Here is a 20941-nt window from a genome sequence, read left to right on the forward strand (position 1 = left end):
TAAGATCTAGTGGCAAGTCTAAAATTTCCATAATTTCAAAGCAGTGATGAGTGCAAACAATAATTCAAGACATCTGCAATAATTGTAATGTGATATGAAATATCTGTGATTTCTACTGGAGACAGTGTAGCAGGCTCTGACAGTATCACGGTTTGTTGCTTGCATTCATAAGTGAAAGAAACGCTTTGGGGCACCTGGGTGGCTCAGCTGGTTGAGCATCCGATTCTTGATTTTGGCTTAGGTCATGATCCCAGGGTTGTGGGATTGAGCTCCCATTGGGCCCCGTGCTGAGCATGGAAACTGCTTAAGATTCCTTCTCTCTCTCCCTCTCTCTCCTTCTTCCCCTCTCCCCTGTTTATGCTCTTGAAAGAAAAAAGAAATAAGAAAGAAAGAAAGAAAGAAAGAAAGAAAGAAAGAAAGAAAGGAAGATAGAAAGGCTTCATTTTAGTCAGAGGTAAATGAAAGTAAAGAAGCAGGTTTTTCCCATCCAAGTTCATGAACCCCGGGTTAAAGCCTCTGCTTTATAAAATATCTAGCACCCCTTTATCCTCAGCTGTGGGTCCAAAGTCACAGATTAGGAGGTACTCCCCAAATTCTCCTCACATCCCATTAAATGGCCTCTGGTTGGAAGAGTAATTTCAAGACAGAAGTGCACAGTTCTACACGAGTGGGCAACAGGCTGACAAACCACGACCAGCTTAATGCTTATTGTGCAGTCCATGACAAGCACTAAGTGTGCTAAGTGTTTTTCGTGGGTTTTTTTTTTTTTTTAAATAGGCTTCACGCCCAACATGGAGCCCAATGCAGGACTGGAACTCAGGACTCTGAGATCAAGACTTGAGCTGAGATCAAGAGTTGGACGCTTAACTGACTGACCCACCCGGGCAGGTTCCCCCTAAGTGTTCTAAGTGTTTTGCAGATGTTGACTTACATATGTGGGTTTGAACATTCACAATAATCCTTTTAGATAGATAGATCCTACTACTATCTCTGTTTTACAAAGGAGAAAACTGAGGCACAGAGAGGTTAGGCAACATGCCCTAAGTCACACAGTGAGTAGATGGTAGAGCCAGAATTCGTACTCAAGTGGTCTGAATCCATGGTCCGTGATCCTAGCTACCAGGCTATACTGTCTCTCTATTCTAGTGGAGAGGGGGAGGACGATTTAAAGAAAATTTTATTAACCTTAAAAATAAAATAGCCAGTTATTTTACCAAAAAAAAAAAAATGAGTTTATTTGGGAATTGCAGAGGAATTTATTTGGGACACGCTAGCTATGGTAAACCGAGGGCGAGTCCGGAGAACAAACTGGGGGAACATTACTCCGTGCAGCGAAAGGAGGAAGTTGGAGGGGGCTGCTCTGAACAAAATTCCCTTGGAGCAAAGCAGGAGTTCAGGGTAGTAACGGTTTCTCATTGGCTGAGTGGTGGCAGTTTCTCATTGGCTGGGCTGTTGCTGGGCAAGGAGGAAATCTTTCTTCTTCCTGTTGGGGTAGTCCAGTGAATTTCTTCCTGCCCAGGAAAGCAAAAGGATCTGCGCTGGAAAGTTTGTGAGTGAGAGCTTCCCCTTGAGAGCTTCCCAACTCCACTCTAAGTGAGGTTTCCCTTTAATTACTTTCACAACCTTAAGGATGAATAGAATTAATTAAAGAGGTGGCAGAGAAGGGAGGAGGGAGGATGGTGATGCAGGAAAAGGGTTGGGAGAGTATTTAAGCGGAGGCAACAGGAGGTACAAAGGCCCTGAGGTGGAAAGAATGTGGTGAATGTAGAGCCTGAAATGATACCAATGGGGTTGCAGGCTGGAAAACAAGGGAGACAGTGGCAGAATGTGAGTCTGAATGGCAAAGTTCCAGATCATCGGGACCAGCTTTATCACTATCCCAAGGACAGTGGGGAGTGACAATAGATTTGTTGTATAAAAATATTCTAGCTATAGAAGAGAAAGAACTGGAGAGAAGAAAAGGTGAAAGCAAGGAGCCTAGTTTGGAGATAAGCAAAGAGGTGCAAGCTAGGAGTGCTGACAGCTTGAACTAGGTGGTGGTCAGGGCGGACCCATTCGAGAAACGTTAGGGGGAAGGATCTGGTGCACTGGATATGGGGACGAGGGATAACTCTGTGGCCGACTGTATTCCCTAAAGGTGGCCATAACTTCATCTTCCACCCACAGGCTCTGCTCCCAGCGAGTCCTTGCTATTCCTCCCATTGAGTGGAGGGCCTTGAATATGACAAGCATTATGAGGCTATATGACTTCTGAGGCTCTGTCACAGAAGGCAATACAGCTCCTGCCTGGTTCTTTCAGCCACTCTCCCAGGGCCCCGAGCACCATGTAAGCAGCATAACTGCTCTGAGATCACCATGCTATGAGGAAGCCCAAAGTAGCCCATGCAGAGACTACATGGAAAGAGCCAGAGACTATGTGGGGAGAGAAAGACGTCCAGCCAGCCTCCAGCTCCTCCAGCCCCCCCTGCTCTTCCAGCTGCAACTACTGTCTAACTCAGAGCCACAACCACTCAACCAAGCCCTTCCCGAATTCCTGGGCCCCAGAAACTATGAACAAGAATAAAATGCTTTTGCTTTACATCATTAAGTTTTGAATCTGGAACATTCATCCTTCAGATTCTGCCTCTACTGACTCAGCCAGTTATCCAGTTCCAACTCTCATTCTCAGTGTGAGTAATTTGTGAGAGACCCTGAAACATGGTAAATGCCTTTAAGGTATGTTATCTCTGTAATCACCAAGCCCCATGGTGTGTACACCTGGGAGGAGAGTTTTGTTGTTGTTGCTGTTGTTATTGTTAACTATTCTACCCTAGACTCACTGAACCAGAATCTCCAGGAAACAATGAGCCAGGACTTGACCGAACTGTCCTACTCTCTGACATCATCCTTAACCATTTTTATAATTATTATACTTATATTGTATTTCTATACCCCAACATATGAAGGCAAATTTAGAGATGGATCCTTTGGGAATTTCATGTGAAGGGAGGGATTAATCAGATTGCCCTGGCAATCTGAGTAGCATAAAAGATTTATTTACCTGCTCTTTAAACATTTTCTCTCTTTAAACATTACCTGCTCTTTAAACACTTTCGTAAGTATATTTCACTTGCTCTGGAAACAAAACAACTAAATATGTGCTATCTAGAGTAATAATAATTGAAACTCTGAATTGTCTCCAAAAGAAAGAGATATTACAGAATCAATGAGGAGCCCTGAATTTAATCCTCCTATAAAAAGTGCTATATGATAGAGAAGAGATACAAAAATGGTTTGGAGCTGTTATTTGGTGTTGAAATAGCTTGGGGAAAGAAGGAATCTAATTTGGAATCAAAAATAACACATAATGTATGATGTGACAGCATACATCAAAATCAATGTTAATCAGATTAGATTATTAAAAGGGGAAAGATAAACCATGGTAACATTAGAAAAGGAAAATATATATTTATTACGTTTTCTGAAGGGAGGAAAGTCAAAAGTTAAAAATGAGTCAGCAAGGCTGTGTTCCTTCTAGAGTTTCTAGGGATAAATCTGTTTTCTTGCCTTTTCCAGCTTCTAGAGGCCTCCTGCATTCCTTGTCTCAAGGCCCCATCCTCCACCTTCAAAGCCAGTAGTGTAGTAACATCTTCCTCTCTCTCTCTCTCTCTCTCTCTCCCTCCCTCTCTCTTTCCCCCTCACTACCCCCTACTTCCATTATCACATCTCTGACTCTGACCGCCTACTCCCCTCTTATAAGGACCCTGGTGATGATATTGGGCCCACCTGGGTAATTCAGAATCATCTTCCAATCTCAAGATCCTTAACCTAATGACATCTGCAAAACACCTGTTGTCACGTAAGGGGCTACATTCACAGGCTCCAGAGATTAGGACATGGACACCCTTCAGAGGTCATTACTCTTGACTTCCACAGCTGTACAAAACGGTACTGACATTGATGGCTGTGTCATAGACACTGGTCTCCCTGATGGCTGAGAGGAGTCTTAGAGCGGCTATTCCATAGTTCCCTGAGCCACTCCTTTCAACATACAACAGAACTTGTTGAGTGGGGACAGTCCCATTCTGATCCACTTTGTTGACAGAATCTTGCTCTGAGGAGCTATTAGCTCTTGTTGGGGTTCACCAGGAACTTAATATCACAACAAAGTCCCCTCCACTCCCACCCCAGTGTCCTGGGGAACAAGGACTCGTTGATCAACTCCCAGTGACATTTATTCTATTTATTCCACCTGTGAACAGAGTAGCCGATGAAAACCCAAGGGCCACTGTTTTGTAGGGATGTCTCACAAACTGTGAACACAAACAAATCTATAGAAAGACACAAACCGTGGGATCATAAGAAATCTATGAGCTGATGAGCCTGCACGATGAGCTAAGCATGAATCTAAGAGCTTTGTGTATGATACTTACTACCTAATTTAACTTCACACTGACTTTATGAGGCACGTGCTATTCTTTTTTAATTTTTTTGTTTATTTATTTATTTATTTATTTATTTTTTAAATTTTTTTTTTCAACGTTTTTTTATTTATTTTTGGGACAGAGAGAGACAGAGCATGAACGGGGGAGGGGCAGAGAGAGAGGGAGACACAGAATCGGAAACAGGCTCCAGGCTCCGAGCTGTCAGCACAGAGCCTGACGCGGGGCTCGAACTCACGGACCGCGAGATCGTGACCTGGCTGAAGTCGGACGCTTAACCGACTGCGCCACCCAGGCGCCCCTGTTTATTTATTTTTGAGAGAGACAGAGTGTGAGTGGAGGAGGAGCAGAGACACCAGGAGACGCAGATTCCTTAGCAGGCTCCAGGCTCTGAGCTGTCAGCACAGAGCTCGATACGGGGCTCGAACTCACCGACCGCAAGATCACCACCCTGGGTGAAGTTGGACGCTTAACCGAGTAAGCCATCCAGGCGCCCCAGAGGCACGTGCTATTCTTATCCTTATTTTACAGATGAAGAAAATGAGCCATGATGAATTTTGAATTATTAAAGATCTAAAGACCAAGTGTATTTGTCCATAGGCATCAGGCACACCCTGCATTTGTCACAGGTGAGAAAAACTAGACAATACAATGCATCCCTGTTTCTTTCCTTCAAGCATTTACCTGTAATTACACACTCAAGTGTGATAATTCACCTATTTTCTCTTTCCACTAGGCAATAATCTCCAAGATAGCAGACATGGGTCTGCATTTGCTCATGATAGTGCTTTGAAAGTAGGTGTCTAATAAAGCATAGGGCCACCTAGTAAGTGTATAGTAAACATTCAATGAGCAAATGAGTGAAGGGATGAGCAAATGAGTGGTTGTCAGAGAAATCTGACTTCCCATAGCGTTCAAATTCCACAGCCACCGTGTTTGCTTGGCATGCACTGTTCACAAGGAGAAAAACTAGACCCCCACAGGGTGTGAAGCATTTCCTAACTAATAAAAAAGCCTACCTGATTCATATAGCAATAGCTGTGATTATAATATTTACAATCATGTGAGCAAACTCCATTCCCTCCGACAAATTATTCTGGGAGTTAAATGAACGATACATTTTACATGCTTCACAGTCAGCACCTACATTCCGTGAAATTTTTTTTGACGTTGAATAAATATTCCAGGAAGAAAGAACTCAAAAAGAACCTGTGACTCTATCACCAGAAGCTGCCTCTTGCCAGCGAAACTAATAGGGTACACTGCCTATTTAAATGTGAATTTAAATAAAACATTTTCTCTACCTCTCTGCTGTCTTTGTTCCTTGAGATCCGGAGGTTGCAGGAGTCTGTACGCTACTCTCCAATACACATATCTAAAGGTGTTTCGGGTTTTGTTTCGTTTCATGAAAAACTAAATAAAGTATTTCAGGATTTAAGTGAGCCGTTTCCACAGTTAGAATGGAAGGAAGACGCTCCGAAGACTAGAAGAAAGGCGCAGCCTCTTGGGATCAGGGAACCAGGCCTGGGACCCATCCTTAGCGGGGGACGCCGTTACTAGGCAACCCCTAGCGTTCTCAACCGCCGCCGCATAGCTACTTCCTCTCTCTCATTGCTAAGGAGATCGACGCCCAACTCAGCCCTGCCGTAAACCCGCGCGCTCTTGCGACATTGCCGCGCCTGCCGCTGCGTGCGCGCCCTCTGCCCCCACTCTCCGCCCCGGCCGCCATTGCCTCGTGCCCGCGCCGGTCGGTTGGTGGCGCCTTTGTCCTACGGCGGGCAGGTGGGCTGAGGTGGAGGCGGCAGGGGCGGGCCTGAGGCGAAGGAGCGGCCGAGAGCCCGCCGCGCTGGTAGCGGTGAGTGCCGGGAAGCGGTGGCCGTCTGCCGAGGCGTGGGGCTTGCGGCCGACGGTTGAGGGGCCCGGGGCCGGATGGGGAGGCTGAGGCGGGAGGGCCCGCTCGACGCGCGGCCGCGGCCGCGGCCTCGGCTTCTCTCCGGGTGCGCGCGGAGCTGCGCATGCCCGGTGCGGGGCGCGGCCTCTGGCTCCCGTCAAGCCCAGGCCCGGCCGGCCCGGGCGGCCCGTGGGGGGGCTCCGGTCCGGGCGGCGCCGCACCGCGGCCGCCTCTCTGTGCGCGAACCGCCGACCGTAGTCCTCCGAGCTTCTCTGTAGGGTAGGGCTGCACACCCCGCGCCCCTTTCTCGAAACGGTGAAATCGCTCGCCTGCGGGTCCTCAGCGAGTCGGTGGCGCAGGCGGGATTCGAACTCGGAGCGAGGCGGCCCGCCTCTCCGGGCGTTCTACGGGGCGTGCAGCGCCGTGCGGCGAACCGAGCGCTGGTCCCTGTCGCCGCCTCCTCGCCGCCCCTTGACAGCATCCTCGAGGCTCCTCCGTGTCGTGTGACGCCCCCACCCGTTTTGTAACGCGGACCCCGGCCCCAAAGGACGGGGAAAGAATCTGTGCCCGAGGTTCTCGCGGAAATTAGCGACAGAGCCAGCGCCCCAAGTGTGACCCAGGGCACTCCGCTCCCGACTACCCGCCAGGGGCTTTTTTTTTTTTTTTTTTTTTTTTTTTTTTTTTTAAGACGGCGCTTCCCAGATTTCAGTCTCTCGCGTTGCACCTCTACGTCCGTGTACCATCTGTACTGCTGTTTATTTCCCAAATGTTAATTTTTTCCTTTGCACTGCCTCTATTTTCCTCCTCCTTAAATACATTTGTTTAAGGTGGAAACGTAAATCCCAAACCGTATGATGGAAAGCCAGTTATTTTTCCAATGCTCATAAAAAAAAATAATAATAAATACCTGTCTATTAAAATAAACAGCGCGTCCTTGTTCCTGCTGAAATTATTGTGCGTTCCACGCTTTGGGAAACGCTGCCCTACGAGTGTGGGGTTCATTGCGGTCCTGGCTTTCGCTCTGTGCACGGGATTTCTCTCTGAAGCATAGCGGATTCCGTGAAACGCCCCCCAGGATCTTCGGGGGTGGTAACATGAGAAGCTTTCTCGTTGCGAACTGTTGTCGGTGTTGACCTACGAGTGGCAGTCCCACGGAACCGCACGAAGCGTCGGCTCGAGCGCGCGGGGTGTGCCGCCTCCGTTTTCTCGTTGCGTTGTGGTGTCGTAGCCTCCTGACCCTTTCTGCACCCGACGACGGAGCCGTTTGGGCGTTTGACGACTGTAGACGTAATGTTTTCTGTGTGAGTCGGTCTGGGTGTGAAAACTAACTTTCGTGTTGCCTTTTTCCAACCCGTAAAACCCAGGCTTTTGCACTGTGGGTATTGGAGATCCCGTGGCTATTTAACATGTTTCTTCCTGTATTCTGGTTTCTTTGTGTTTCTTTCAGCTCCTCTTGTCACCTTCCAGATGCTCTTTGAAACCTCTGGCACGATCTTTTAACCTGAAACGTAGAAACAGTAATTTTCCTTGTAGAACGTGCCGGAGAAACCGTATTTCAAGGCCCCGTGGAAAAATGTTTCCTAGGTGCAGGTTGTGCAATGTTACAGGGCAGGTAAACACCATACGTTTAAGGAAGGCATTAGGCTGGGGCGCCTGGGTGGCCCAGTGGGTGAGCGTCCGACTTCGGCTCAGGTCACGACCTCGCAGTCTGTGAGTTCAAGCCCCGCATCGGGCTCTCCCTCCGCCCCTCCCCCACTCACGCGCTCTCTCAAAAATGAATACACTTTAGGGGCGCCTGGGTGGCTCAGTCGGTTGAGCGTCCGGCTTCGGCTCAGGTCATGATCTCACGGTCCGTGGGTTCGAGCCCGGGGCTCTGTGCTGACCACTCAGAGCCTGGAACCTGCTTCGGATTCTGGGTCCCCCTCTCTCTCTGCCCCTAACCCACTCGCATTCTGTCTCTGTATCTCTCAAAAATAAATAAAACATTAAAAAAAAAAAAAAAAAAAGGAAGGCATTAGGAGCTCCTTTTGATTTGCTAGGTCATATTGGTGAATTGCTGAATAAAGCTAATTACGTTCTCCAAAGAAAGGGAGGCATTGACCGGTTAACTTATGTAAACAGCCTGTTCTGTTTGTAGTCTGTTCATAAACTTAATGTGTGAGAGAGCAGATTTACTCTAATTCATTGAAAGGAAACTCAAAAAAGTCTGTTCGGATCATTAAAGTGTTTCCTCAAGGGCTGTGTAAAAAAAAAAAAAAAAAATCCATACTCCTTGGGGTTACTTTGGTATGAGCACAACGTAGTACTTACAGAAGGCCAGAGTGATTTTCTTCAACATTTCTCAGCGTTGGTCCTGTGTAGAGAAGACATGAGAACTTCTTACTCAAGTCAGTTTGAGAACTCAGTCTCCCTGTGCTCAAAAGCTAAGTCCGTTGCAGAGGCTACAGGCGTGTGCTGAACAGGAGTGCCTGGTGGCTTGAAACTTCATTCTTAAGAACCGTTGCAAGCATTCCATCCCTCTGGCCTGCAGATGGCAGTGCTTTTGTATGGCTTGTTACTGCTGTGAGCATTACTGGAATTCAGTTGTGCTTTTAAGAATGAGAAAGCTTTGGAGGAAATGTATGTAATATTCCCTTCAACTACCGTGGCTTCTTTGTTTTTGACTCCCCACGTAGAGAATGAGAGGTCTGTTCCTAAACTCACTATTACTCTTAATGGTAATGATGGCATACAACCAGCAGCACGTGTGATTTACAAAGCAGGTTTACAATACCAACTCGTTTGTTCCCACCAATCTTGTGAGATGGGTAGGCTGATGTTGTATCTTCTTTGCGTATGAGGAAATAATGACTCAGGTTAGACTTCTTGCCCGAATCCCATACTTAGTAGAACATATTGAAGGTATTGTTGAAGATAAAAGATTTTGTGGTCAAGCAAAATTGGGAAATTTTGAGATAAAGAGGTGTCCTTACTCTAGAACTTCTCAGAGGCTTTAATATGCTAAACATGTGCACTATAGATGTCCAAGAGAGGAGAATATCATTGGTGCCTTTCTCTTGCTATCCTCCTACAAACATCTCGGGTCCTAGTGCTCTCCCAAACCTGACTACTCTTTCTGCCACACTGTTTCTTCTCTATACCTTGTGGTTTACTAATGATTACCGTGTGTCTTTGAGACAAGTGCTTCTAAAGCTCAGTCAGCTTTTTTTGTGCCAAAAGATTTGTCCTGTCAACAGCGTAGGCATTTGTGTAGACTATTTGGCTTAAGCAGAGTTAAACTCTCAAGAAGTTAAAAGGGCAGTGACCAACAGAAAATTACCCTCTATTCCACTTTCATTAATGAGAAGTGTTAATGAAAGGATCAGGGTAAGGCCACTGTCTGAAGCAGCAGCACATTAGGGAAATATGAAGTATACTGACAGCTAAATATATAATACCAGCATGCCTGCTGCTTTTTAAATGGTGGTTTTATTACCACCAGATATGAATATTTATAGGGATGGTCATTTTCATTCTTTATGCTATCACTAAAAAAATAAGAGATAATAGGTCAGCTGGACGAATTACTTTTTTGTTAAGAAAATAATTCTCTTCAAAGAATCAGCACTTTTGCACACCATAAGACTCTTTTCCCTTTATTTCAATTCAAAACAACATTACTGACCTGCCTAAAGACCAACAACTTTAGGGAAAGATCAGGAAAACTTAGGTTGCATTGGAGAACATTTATAAAGCAGTCTTATACCTTTATCTCTATAAAATATCTTGAGTGGTTCCCTGGTTTGGATCTAGAATGATTGAATTACTGAAGATTAGGTTGATCCTACAGTTAGTGGGCAAGCTTTGGAGAACTTTGAATTATGAGTAATTTGGCCTTAAGTGGATATACTTAATTATGCAGTTGGAGATTGAGATAATAATAACATGTATTTAGTTAGCATCAGAGATGATACAAGAAATTTATTTTTAAATCTCTTTGGAAATTATTCTTGATATCAAAAAGAAAAACTAAGAAAAACATGATTCCGTTCAGTACAAAAACTTAAGATTATGAACTGAACCTTTTTTTGGAAAAGTTATAGTAGGACAGCATCAGAGTCACTAGAACAGCTAGTTGGAAATGCATATCCGTGGATGCAGCTCACCACCCCCTCCCCCGCTAACTGAACAGTCTCTGGAGGGGCTCTGGGGGCTACAGAATCTGCCTTTCAGAACCCACCCCTGCGGTTGTTACGTACATTAAAGGTTTGAGGACCTCTGATTTAGGCTTTAGAAAATGAGTTTTCCCTGGAAATAGAAGTTGGAAGTAGATTCTAGTACTAATCTGTTCGTATCTCAGATTACTAATAGGAGTTAACAACTCTGGTTTATGGTTGGTTATACATTTTAAGCAAAACTGTAATTTAAAATGTTTTTTGGCTTGATAGTCTGGACTAGAGGTAATAGCAATAGTTAGAATATCTGTGCAGTTTTCAATATTATAATTCCTTCCATTCACATCAGTAGGATGATTTCACTTTCATGTGAACAAAGACAGCACACTTACCAAGATTCCATGGTCTGCTTATTAAATTTAGGTTTGCTCCACTTTGCTTTTAGCGGTGTGGATATGAAATTCTGTGTGTGACCATTTTTCTCTTCTTGCAGAGAGATGCATTTAGATATGAAAACCAATTGCCTCAGAAGAAGCAGGAGTTTCAGCCCCTGCCAGCAAACCAATACCAACAAGTCTAGTTGGCAGAATTTAGAGAAAACTTTAGTTGCTAGTTTGCCATTTATTAGCCAAAGAAGTGGATAATATGCTATCAAAAAGTGGCAAGCTCAGTGGTTAATATTTTTCTTGCTATTTCATAACTAGGTAATAGGGAAAAGACGCGTAAGTTTTCAGGGTACTTTTTAAAATGGTCAGATGAAATCGAAGAGAAGGTGTTGGTGCACACTCCTCCTTGGGGAGCAGGGGCACAGACCTTATAATTGGATACTATCTTTAGTACTATGGAAACTTGGGTTGATGATTCCATTTCCTTTGGGGATAGCTATGTGATTATGTTTACTGTTTTCAGCGGTTGTACTTTGACAGATTTTAACCATTGTCATGACATTTTCTTTGTAACAGATTATGTTCATGGGTTATTACCCCTTGAATACAGGAGTTTGAAGAGGTTTCTAAATGGAGGGTCTAAGTATATGTTGTACATAAGCTAAAGGGATAAACAGAATATAGTTCTCAAATACCTGCCAAGAATCACCTGAGAAGCTTGTTCAAATACAGATTCCTAGGCTTCATCCTCAGATTCTAAAAGTTTGCGATGGGCCTGAAAATGTGTTTAACTATCTTCTCAGGTGGTGCTGATACATCTTCAGTAAAGGAGTGCAGGGTGAAGAGTGAAAAAATGTGTATGTATATAAATGCGCAGAGGGGAGATGGGGAATTGTTTACTGGATATAAGGAGTTGCAGTTTTATGAGATGAAAAAGTTCTGGAGATCTGTTGTACAACAGTGTGAATAAACTTAATATGCTCACTTAAAAATAGTTAATATGAGGGGGGCCTAGCTGGCTCAGTCAGTAGAACCTGCTACTTTTGATCCTTAGTTCAACCTTCATGTTGGGTGTAGAGCTTGCTTTTTAAGAAAATAATAGTTAATATGATAAATTGTATATTGTGTGTTTTTTACCACATTAAATTTTTTAAAAGATATTAGAAGAAAACTAAGGAAGGGTGCTTGGTTGTCCGTTTCTTCCTGAACGGTGGGTTTAACTCATTTTTGTTGGCTATTAACTACTGACTCTGGCCCTCAGTTTATTTTATATCCCTTTACTGAAGATAACCTTTTAAATATTTGTCTCGTACCTGAATAGGCAATATTTTTAAGGTCTGAGGTTTAAATACTCTTGACCGCCCGCCCCCCCCCCCCCCTTTTAGATAACATACATACAGTAAGCCTTCATTAGTTTGGCTTCATTGAGACTCTTTTATGGTAGCTCAATTTATATAGGCCCTCTTGCCACCAATCTCTTGCTTTTCAGTAACAAAGTTTTTTGTGACCTTTTTCCGATTCTGGCTTGCATCTGTAATTCCTCTTTTCTTCCTCTTATCCCCCTATTCCCTACACTAAACTTCCTATAGTATTTCTAATTATGTTCTTCACTCCATTCCTTCACTTTTGCATGTGCCAAATGACTTCTCTCTTTCTGGTAAACTCCTATTCATCTTCCAGGACTCAGTTTAAATGTTACTTTTAGGCCATCCCTGCCCCTTACTCTTTCCAGTCTCCTCTCTGTCCTGTTCCTCTCCCCTGCGACACCCATGTACACAGAGTTAGGCCTTTATTATCTCTGCTATAAACCCATTTTAGATAATATTATGATTATCTGTATGTGTCCTGCTCTCCTTTATTAAGCAGCGAACTCCTTTAAAGCAGAGACTTTACCCTTTTTATTTCCATATGTCTAAGGCATGGTACATAGTACATAGTAGGCCTAGATGCATTTGGTGTGCTGGTGATGAACTATCCAGTTTATTAATTTAGTTCTATAAGGATCTCTACTTGTACAGTTTAGTTGAAATTCTACCTGTGTTAAATAAACCTATACTTGAAATTTTTTGTAGCTCAGACTATTTTACTAGTTTAGATTAGCTCAATCTTTGTGAATCCAAATTAGTGAGTTTTTTTCTCTTAGCTGATGTTCTCCTTGAAGCAACATAACCAACACAGGTGGAATATCCACTTCATCAGATTCAGAGAAATCAAATGACTTGACTAACCACATCCCACACACACGCCAAGTAGAACTAGAACTCTGATATGCTGATCCCAGGCAAGTGTTCTTTCCTGAAAAGAAGTAAAAAGGGTAGGAGATTAAATGTTGATAGAGAATGTTTGTCTGAAGTGTTGAAGTGAATAGAATATCAGTAGCAAAGCCAGAAACATTGTACAGTTGACCCTTGAACAACATGGGTTTGAACTGTGTGGCTTCTTATGTGCAAAATTTTTTTGGGTACTGTAAATGATTTCTTTCGTAACATCTTCTCTTCTCTAGCATACTTTATGGTAAGAATACATTATATAATACATATAACATACAAAAATATGTGTTCATCAACTGTTCATATTATCGGTAAGGCTTCTGGTTACCAATAGGCTATTGTTAAGTTTTTGGGGTCCTTGGGGCTCAGTGCCCCTAACCCCTGCATTGTTCAAGGACCAACACTGGTTTGAGGTGATAGGTGGGTGTCTGGGGTACTTAAACATTGGAGCGACTGGCATAGACTGGGCCTTTTCCAGGTTCTATCAGTTTGATCCGGGAGTCTTAGCAAGTGTTCATAATGGAAACCCTGTCTTTCCACTCCCTGTTGGGGCAGCATAGCATAATGTTTAAGCACTTTGGTGTCCGACAGACCTACATTTGATGAATCCTAGCTCTGTCTCCTGATGATCATGTGACCTAAGATAAGTCATTTAATTTCTCTAAACTTCAAATTTTCTCATTCACAAAATAGAGATCATAATAGTAGTTAACTCCAAGAGTTGTAGAAAGGATTGAATGAGGTAATGCACATAATGTTCTTAGTTCAGACTCTGGGACAGAGTCAGGGTTCTGTAAATATAAGTTATCATTGTTTCCCCCGTTCCTATACTGAGGAATAATAATCTAATACAGTTAAAGGTAGAATAATTATTTTAATTAGAGAATGAAGGAGATAATCAAATAAGAGGGAATGCATAGTTTTTAAAGTGAGCTTAAGGGGTTGATTTAGAAACCACAAGCAGAGCATTCTCTTATCCTTAACTCATTATAGTATAACTGGTTATAATATTCCTGATGTTACACCGTCAACGTCATCTTCACAAGTATAGTTTAAAGAAGAAGCGCTGTCCTTTCCTCTCCCGATTCGGGGCGTTTAATGTGTGGTAACCACTTTATTGTCAGTGTGATTTTCCAAGTGGCATTATCTTTATAATCACATATTTTCAATTTAGTAGTAACTGATTTTTAGGTGGTTTCAGCTAAGGCTTTGGAGGATTTTATTTCGTTTGTAATCACTTGACAAAATTGTATAGGCTTCTGGATTCTTTCAACAGCCAAGGGTGGTAGTGTCACTAAGTGCAGCGATTCATACTGCACTTATTCAGCATAGTCTTTGTGGTTTTTCCATTGTGATAGCTTGTGATAAAAATTGATTGTAAGGGGCACCTGGGTGATTCAGTCAGTTAAGCGTCCGACTTTGGCTCAGGTCATGATCTCACAGTTCATGGGTTCAAGCCCCACGTTGGGCTCTGTGCGGACAGCTCAGAGCCTGGAGCCTGTCTTTGGATTCTGTGTCTCCCTCTCTCTGTCCCTCCCCTGCTCTCTCTGTCTGTCTGTCTGTCTGTCTCTCTCTCTCTCTCTGTCTCAGAAATTAAAAAAAAAAAAATTAATTGGTTTTAAATTGAAAGGAATTGATTTTATGATAGTACAATTAAAGGGGCACGTGGGTGGCTCAGTCGGTTGAGCGTCTGACTTCGGCTCAGGTCATGATCTTGCGCTTCATAGGTTTGAGCCCTGCGTTGGTCTCTGTGCTGACAACTCAGAGCCTACAGCCCGCCTTGGATTCTGTGTCTCCCTCTTTCTCTGCCCCTCCTTACATTCCTTCTCTCTCTCTCTCTCTCTCTCTCTCTCAAAAAAAAAAAAATTAAAAAAATTTTTAATAAAAAGAGCAGAGCAGCTCTTGGTGCTGTGAATGAAACATGCATTTTTATTTATAGCATTATACAAAAACCATTGTGTGAACCTTGTCTAGCATATTAGTCTAAAATAAAATTGTACATTAGGCATTGTGTTGTTCTTTGAAAGTTCTTTAACCCAGTCTTTTGTGACTTAAAACAGCTCTGCCACTTCCTCTGTGACATCATGTTTTCTAGATTATTTTCTAATTTTTTCCTTTTATGTAGATCCCTTCAGTTGGTGTTATTTTTCTTATCTAAAAATCCTTACCTGAAAAGTGCTTTTAACCATTTTCAGAAAACCACTTAAAAAATATTCAGGCCGTGGCGCCTGGGTGGCTCGGTCGGTTAAGCGTCCGACTTCGGCTCAGGTCACGATCTCGCGGTCTGTGAGTTCGAGCCCCGCGTCGGGCTCTGTGCTGACAGCTCAGAGCCTGGAGCCTGTTTCAATTCTGTGTCTCCCTCTCTCTCTGACCCTCCCCTGTTCATGCTCTGTCTCTCTCTGTCTCAAAAATAAATAAACGTTAAAAAAAAAAATTAAAAAAAAAATATTCAGGCCAAGGTACCTCAGAAAATATTCAGGCCAACGTACCTCGTAGTGATGGTGATTTCCAGTGGTGCTCACATTGCTAGTCTAGTTAACAAAGTATAGAGGTACCAACCAGGCCAAGGTGAAAGAGGCGCTAAGAGACTGACTTTTGATCTTACAGGCATTTGGCCAGAATGAGATAGAGCAGGAGGAGAAAGAAGCCTTAAAGTTTCCACTACCCTCTTGTTGGTTACATTTTCTCCCATTATTGTTCCCTACCTAATGTCCAGAAAGGTGCCCAAATTGTCTTTCCTTCTTTTTTTTCTTTTCCTTTACATTAATGTCATTTCTATTTCCTTGGCATAGGACTATATGTCTCTGAAAGGATGTAGGAAGAAAATAATCTGATTCAACTAATTAATACAAAAGCCCTCTTTCCCAGTCCCAGTATTTGCATTTTCAAAGAGAAACTTGTTCAAATGAACCTCCAGCCTCCCAGTTGATGGGTTATTAAGTTGTATAACAAAAAATTGTAAAAAAAAAAAAAAATGGGGCAAGGGTTTTTTTCCCTTGACTTTTTAAATCTTTGCTATACTGTCTGATCAGCTCCCTGAAGTTATTTGTACTTTTGTAGCTTCTCTATTCTTCCTGTATTTCTGAACTCATAGGTTTTCCAAAAGTTCTGGGTGACCATGTGTTAGGATGTTTTGTGTATTGGGATTGGTGGTGACGATAGTTTTGTTTTCATAACTCTCACTGAAACCTGCCCCCCAGCTCTCCTGTAACCTGAGCAGCCCTCTTGGGTGGCACTGAAACTATCAGAAATTTCCAGGTCTCATTTTCTCTATAACTCATCCAAGATGGAAGTATAAAGAACTCTTAAATAGCTGTGAATAAACAAACACTTGGCGTAAGGGAAAAAAGAAAATGGTCTGAGAGTTCTCTTTTTTGCAGAAGAAACATAAGTCACACCATCAAAGTATAATTGCTTTAGACTATTCGATGAGGAGGCAAATTGCAGTCAAAATCATTTAAAGATACAATAATCTTGGGATGCCTGGGTGGCTCAGTAGGTTGAGCGTCTGTCCAACTCTTGATGTCAGCTCAGGTCATGATCCTGGGGTTGTGGGATTGAGCCCTGCGTCAGGCTCCACACTGAGCATGGAGCCTACTTAAGATTCTCTCTCTCCCCATGCGCTTCTCCCCCGCTTGTGCATGTGCTCTCTCTAAAAAATAAAAATAAGTAAAAAACAAAAAGATAAATTAATCTTGAATTTTAAATAATATTTCAAATAATTACAAAAACTTTTCACTAACTTCAAAGTAAAATATTTACCTCCTTCAGTCTAACTGGAACCAGTTTTGCCCCAGAGGTATGTCATACATGACTGCTTTGGTCTCCGCAGTCCTATATGTAGGTGCTCACAGAACAGGATATAATTACACAATGTAATAGTCCTTTTCATATCATATGGGCAAATTATATGGCATTGATAGAAACTTCCCTACTAAAATAGTACCCTGTGTTCTGTACTCTAACATAATCAGTGTTCAAGTCAATCAATGTTTAGGTGAGCTTTCTTTATTCACAACCAATTAATAATATATAGAATCCTACTGGGAGTTACAGTGTTTATTTAGAAGAAATCTTTACAACACCACCACCACCCTCAGTGTATTCCAGAGATACTCTGAAAACTACCTCAACAATCGAAGAGATTACATTTCTCTCTGAATCATAGTCACTCCATATTAAAGAGCAGACTAGGTCAGTAGGCCCTTCTAAACCTGAACTGATATTCTTCACAATTACATAGAAGAGAGTTAGGTGTTCCCTGTAAGGCCTATCATTATATAATGTGTAATTCAGATGTTCGTTAACTTTGAGGGTTGTAAATTGTGAAAGTGCCACTTGCCATACCAAAGCCATGATCAGAGATTATAGACCAAGTCCTATATAGATATTATTTTCTGATTTTTTTATTAGTAGTTCATTTATTTCTGTTGTTGAGTAGTATTCCATTTTATAGATATAACACATTTTGATTATCCATTCACCAGTTGACCGACATTTGAAATGTTTCCAGTTTTGAATATGTTATTATGTATAATGCTACTATGAAAGTTTGCATATAAGTCTTTGTGTGGACACATGTTTTCATTTCTCTTGGATATATAGCTGGATGATAGCTTGGGTCTGCTTAATTGAAAATGTGAGAGGCAGTTTAGGGTGGACTGTGCTTCTCTTACTGTTTAAATTTATGTTACCTTCAATTTATCAAAAGTCATTCTTCTAGACATAATAGAAACTCTGACTTAAAATGGAAGTGAAGATCGTTCTCACTTGAACAGGAACTCAGAAGTTGACAACATAGCGGGGTAAAGTCTGTGCCAGACCTCTTAAACTTTTGGTTATTACTATAGTCTCTCACACCATAGGACTCTGGTTGGAATTTTTTAAATACATAATTACAATTTTAAAGCACTCTAATTATGTGAGTGCTTAATACCACTTAATGTCATTAGATACACTACTAATCACTTAACATGGAACAAGGGGAACAAAACTACACCATAGCAGGACACAGTTTTATTTCTTCATTCAACTAAAGAATGAAATTATGAATGAATTTATTCATTTTTAAGTCATATAAAAATTGGTCTGTGTTATCTTTGGACATAGATGGGTACATTTCTTTAGATACTTCATCAATTCTTTCTTATACATGGTGTTTGTATTATTCACTTCATTTTTGCAAAGCAGATTTGTATTTAGCAAGCAGGCTTTAACTGCACAAATTGGCTTTTCTAAGTAAGTTTGTACGATTCTACTGTTCTCCCTTACCTAGTTGTAAATGCCAGTCTTCTCTAATGAAAACTTCTTATGTGAAGTGTTTTGTTATCTAACCCTATTATACCAAATGCCAATTCTTATTCTTAGCTACTTATCTGTGAGGGCTATAGATGTTAACATATAATATACTTTGTTTAGGAAGAAAATTAATTTCCTACATGTCATTCTGGAATTCTATCTAATGGAATGCAACACAAGGCACATTAAAAGTAGGCCTGCTTCATGGGATATTGGAAGTTTTAAGACAGCAGGGTCCAGTTGTTACTTCTTTGTCACATAAAGTGGAATTATTTGCCTTTGTTCTTTTTTTTTTTTTTTTTTTTTTTTTTTTTTAACTCTCGCCTTCTCTTTCTCCCACTCTCCTTCCCTCAAAAAAGAATCTTAGAGCTGGCTCTCCAAGAGTTTAGAAGACAACCGTTTCCCCTTTTGGAAGGGGCAGTTGTTAAGTTTGTGACTTGGCAGAGTGTTAAAGCATTGACATAACCCGTTTTATGCAAACTGTGTTAGCTAGAAAACTGAGGGACGTTCCTTACGAAACCGTGACAATGTACTGCCGTGACTTAATAAAAATTGCCCAAGTGACAGTGTGTCTGCTGAATGGATTTTCTTACACCATCTGGTTGTCATTGTAGTTTTTTTGTTGTTGCTTTCATTTGAAATGTGCTGATGATTTTGTTTTTATTCCGTAGCATTGAACAGATGGGTTGATTATTCTTTTCAGATATTAATAAGGCAGCGGAAAGAAGAAATATGAATACGGCTCCATCAAGACCCAGCCCCACACGAAGGTAAAGTACCCTGAAGCAGTGAGTTACCTTGGGAGAGTTGGGCTCTGGGGAGTTAAGCCCAACTTCGTACATCAAGGGTCTTTTCTTCCCCCCAACAAATCAGAAACGCTCAAGCAAACAATAAGAACATGAACCTTGTGTGAAAGGCCTTGCTGCTTTTTTTAAACATACATCAGGAGATGCAGAGAAGCTTTGTGTTTTCGGTGACAAACCCAGCAAGTTCAGCCTGCAACATGAGTTGCAGGCAATTGGAAGAGGATAAACCTCTCTGTCCCCAGCTCACGTGTCAATGGGAGCCTCCACAGCAGGAGGAGTGCCCCGGGGTCGTTGGTGTGTGCTTTGCTGCGCTGCAGCGGGCATCAGAGATTCGACTCTTCATTCCACATGGCTGCCGGTCCAGATGTTAACCCAGGTTTACGGAAAGTGCTGCTTGAGAGATTGCTGCTGTGCCTGTGCTGCAGATCCCCTGTTTGCTCGCATGCTTGGGTTACTGTTCGAGGGGAAATAAAAAAGGGCAAAAAACACTCCAGCTCTCAAAAGTCTCCCTTTTTCTTAGCTTTTCTGGAAATAAAAGGCATTTCCCTAATATATTCTTTCTGCTAATATATACAAAAGAGGTTGTCCTGATGTATACCCTTGAGATATGCATTAAATTGGCCCCTTCTCTCAAAGAAGGGTTTTATTAATGTTGCCATTTACATCAAAGATACAGTCTCCAAACTAGCAGATGCAGCGTGTGCACTTTTGTGTGGATTGCAGGCAGATACGCTGTATTTCATATCTGGCGTCTCTTCATGGCCCAAATGCATACTCAGTATGGATTTTGCTTTTTCCTCTAAGTAAAAGTACCGATTTCCCACAATAAACTATACACCTAAACTATATACCATGATAGACTACGTTTCCTATAATGAACTGAACACTGCTGAGTACAATGAATCCTAGTCTGCAATGTACTAGGAGCTCCACAGGTCACCCGGGACATACCCAACTCACTTACACATAACATACAGCTGTCCTTTGAGACACCTATATTTTGTTGCCCACTTATAGGAAAGAATGGCTGCTGTATGTTTGGTGTATATCGTCCCACTTAGATGTGAAGGATGGGTATTTTCTAAACTAGCAGGAATAGATTATACACGACTGCTCGGCAGAGTTCAAGCAGATTGTAGCAGCAAGGTGGTGATTTCAGTTGGATTCTTTGAGCACTCTGCCGGTGCAGAGGAGTTGAATCTGACACCACAACTATAGCTACACTATAGCTGCCACGTGGGTGCCCTGGCCCTCCATTAGTCTCACCGCACAAGTGAGCATATACGTTGGCATTATGTCTGTTGTCTTTAACACCATAAGGGATGCCTGCAGCTTGCAGGTAAATACTGTGTTGGTTGATTTTGTGGGTATGTGTGAGCATCCTGAAGAACTTAAATGAACCCTGTAGAACTGCAGCAGTTCCGTATGATGTCTGCTTCCATTATGCTGCATCAGACCATACTGGAGATGTTGGGCAGTCCCATCTGTGCTCCTCATTGCCCCAGTAAACATGGACTACAGAGGGCTGAGAGTTTGCATCTAACTAACAGTCAGAAATATGGGGCTTCCGTTGGAAGCTGTGGTTGCCAAGTGGCTTAAAAGGAGATAACAGTGTGTATCCACTTTCCGAGGAGCTCTGATGTGTGTGTTTCTGGACTAGGTAGCTTACCAGAAGGAGTATGAAATTGGTAACTATGTAGACCCTGACTCCACTA

At 42.3% G+C, this 20941-nt stretch overlaps 1 protein-coding gene across 3 annotated transcripts in view; it reads left to right on the top strand.

Moving 5' to 3' along the window:
• The first annotated feature begins 6180 nt into the window (after positions 1–6180).
• Positions 6181–20941, top strand: part of NCOA5 (nuclear receptor coactivator 5) — a 30132-nt gene continuing 15371 nt past the window's right edge. For all 3 annotated transcript variants that reach the window (XM_042930793.1, XM_042930794.1, XM_042930796.1), the window contains exons 1-2: positions 6181–6276; positions 19124–19190. In XM_042930793.1, the coding sequence (XP_042786727.1) occupies positions 19153–19190 (38 nt within the window). In that variant the 5' untranslated portion in view covers positions 6181–6276; positions 19124–19152. The remainder of the gene's footprint in view (positions 6277–19123; positions 19191–20941) is intronic.

This window comes from Panthera leo, chromosome A3 (genome assembly GCF_018350215.1).
Source record: "Panthera leo isolate Ple1 chromosome A3, P.leo_Ple1_pat1.1, whole genome shotgun sequence".
NCBI classification, from domain to species: Eukaryota; Metazoa; Chordata; class Mammalia; order Carnivora; family Felidae; genus Panthera; species Panthera leo.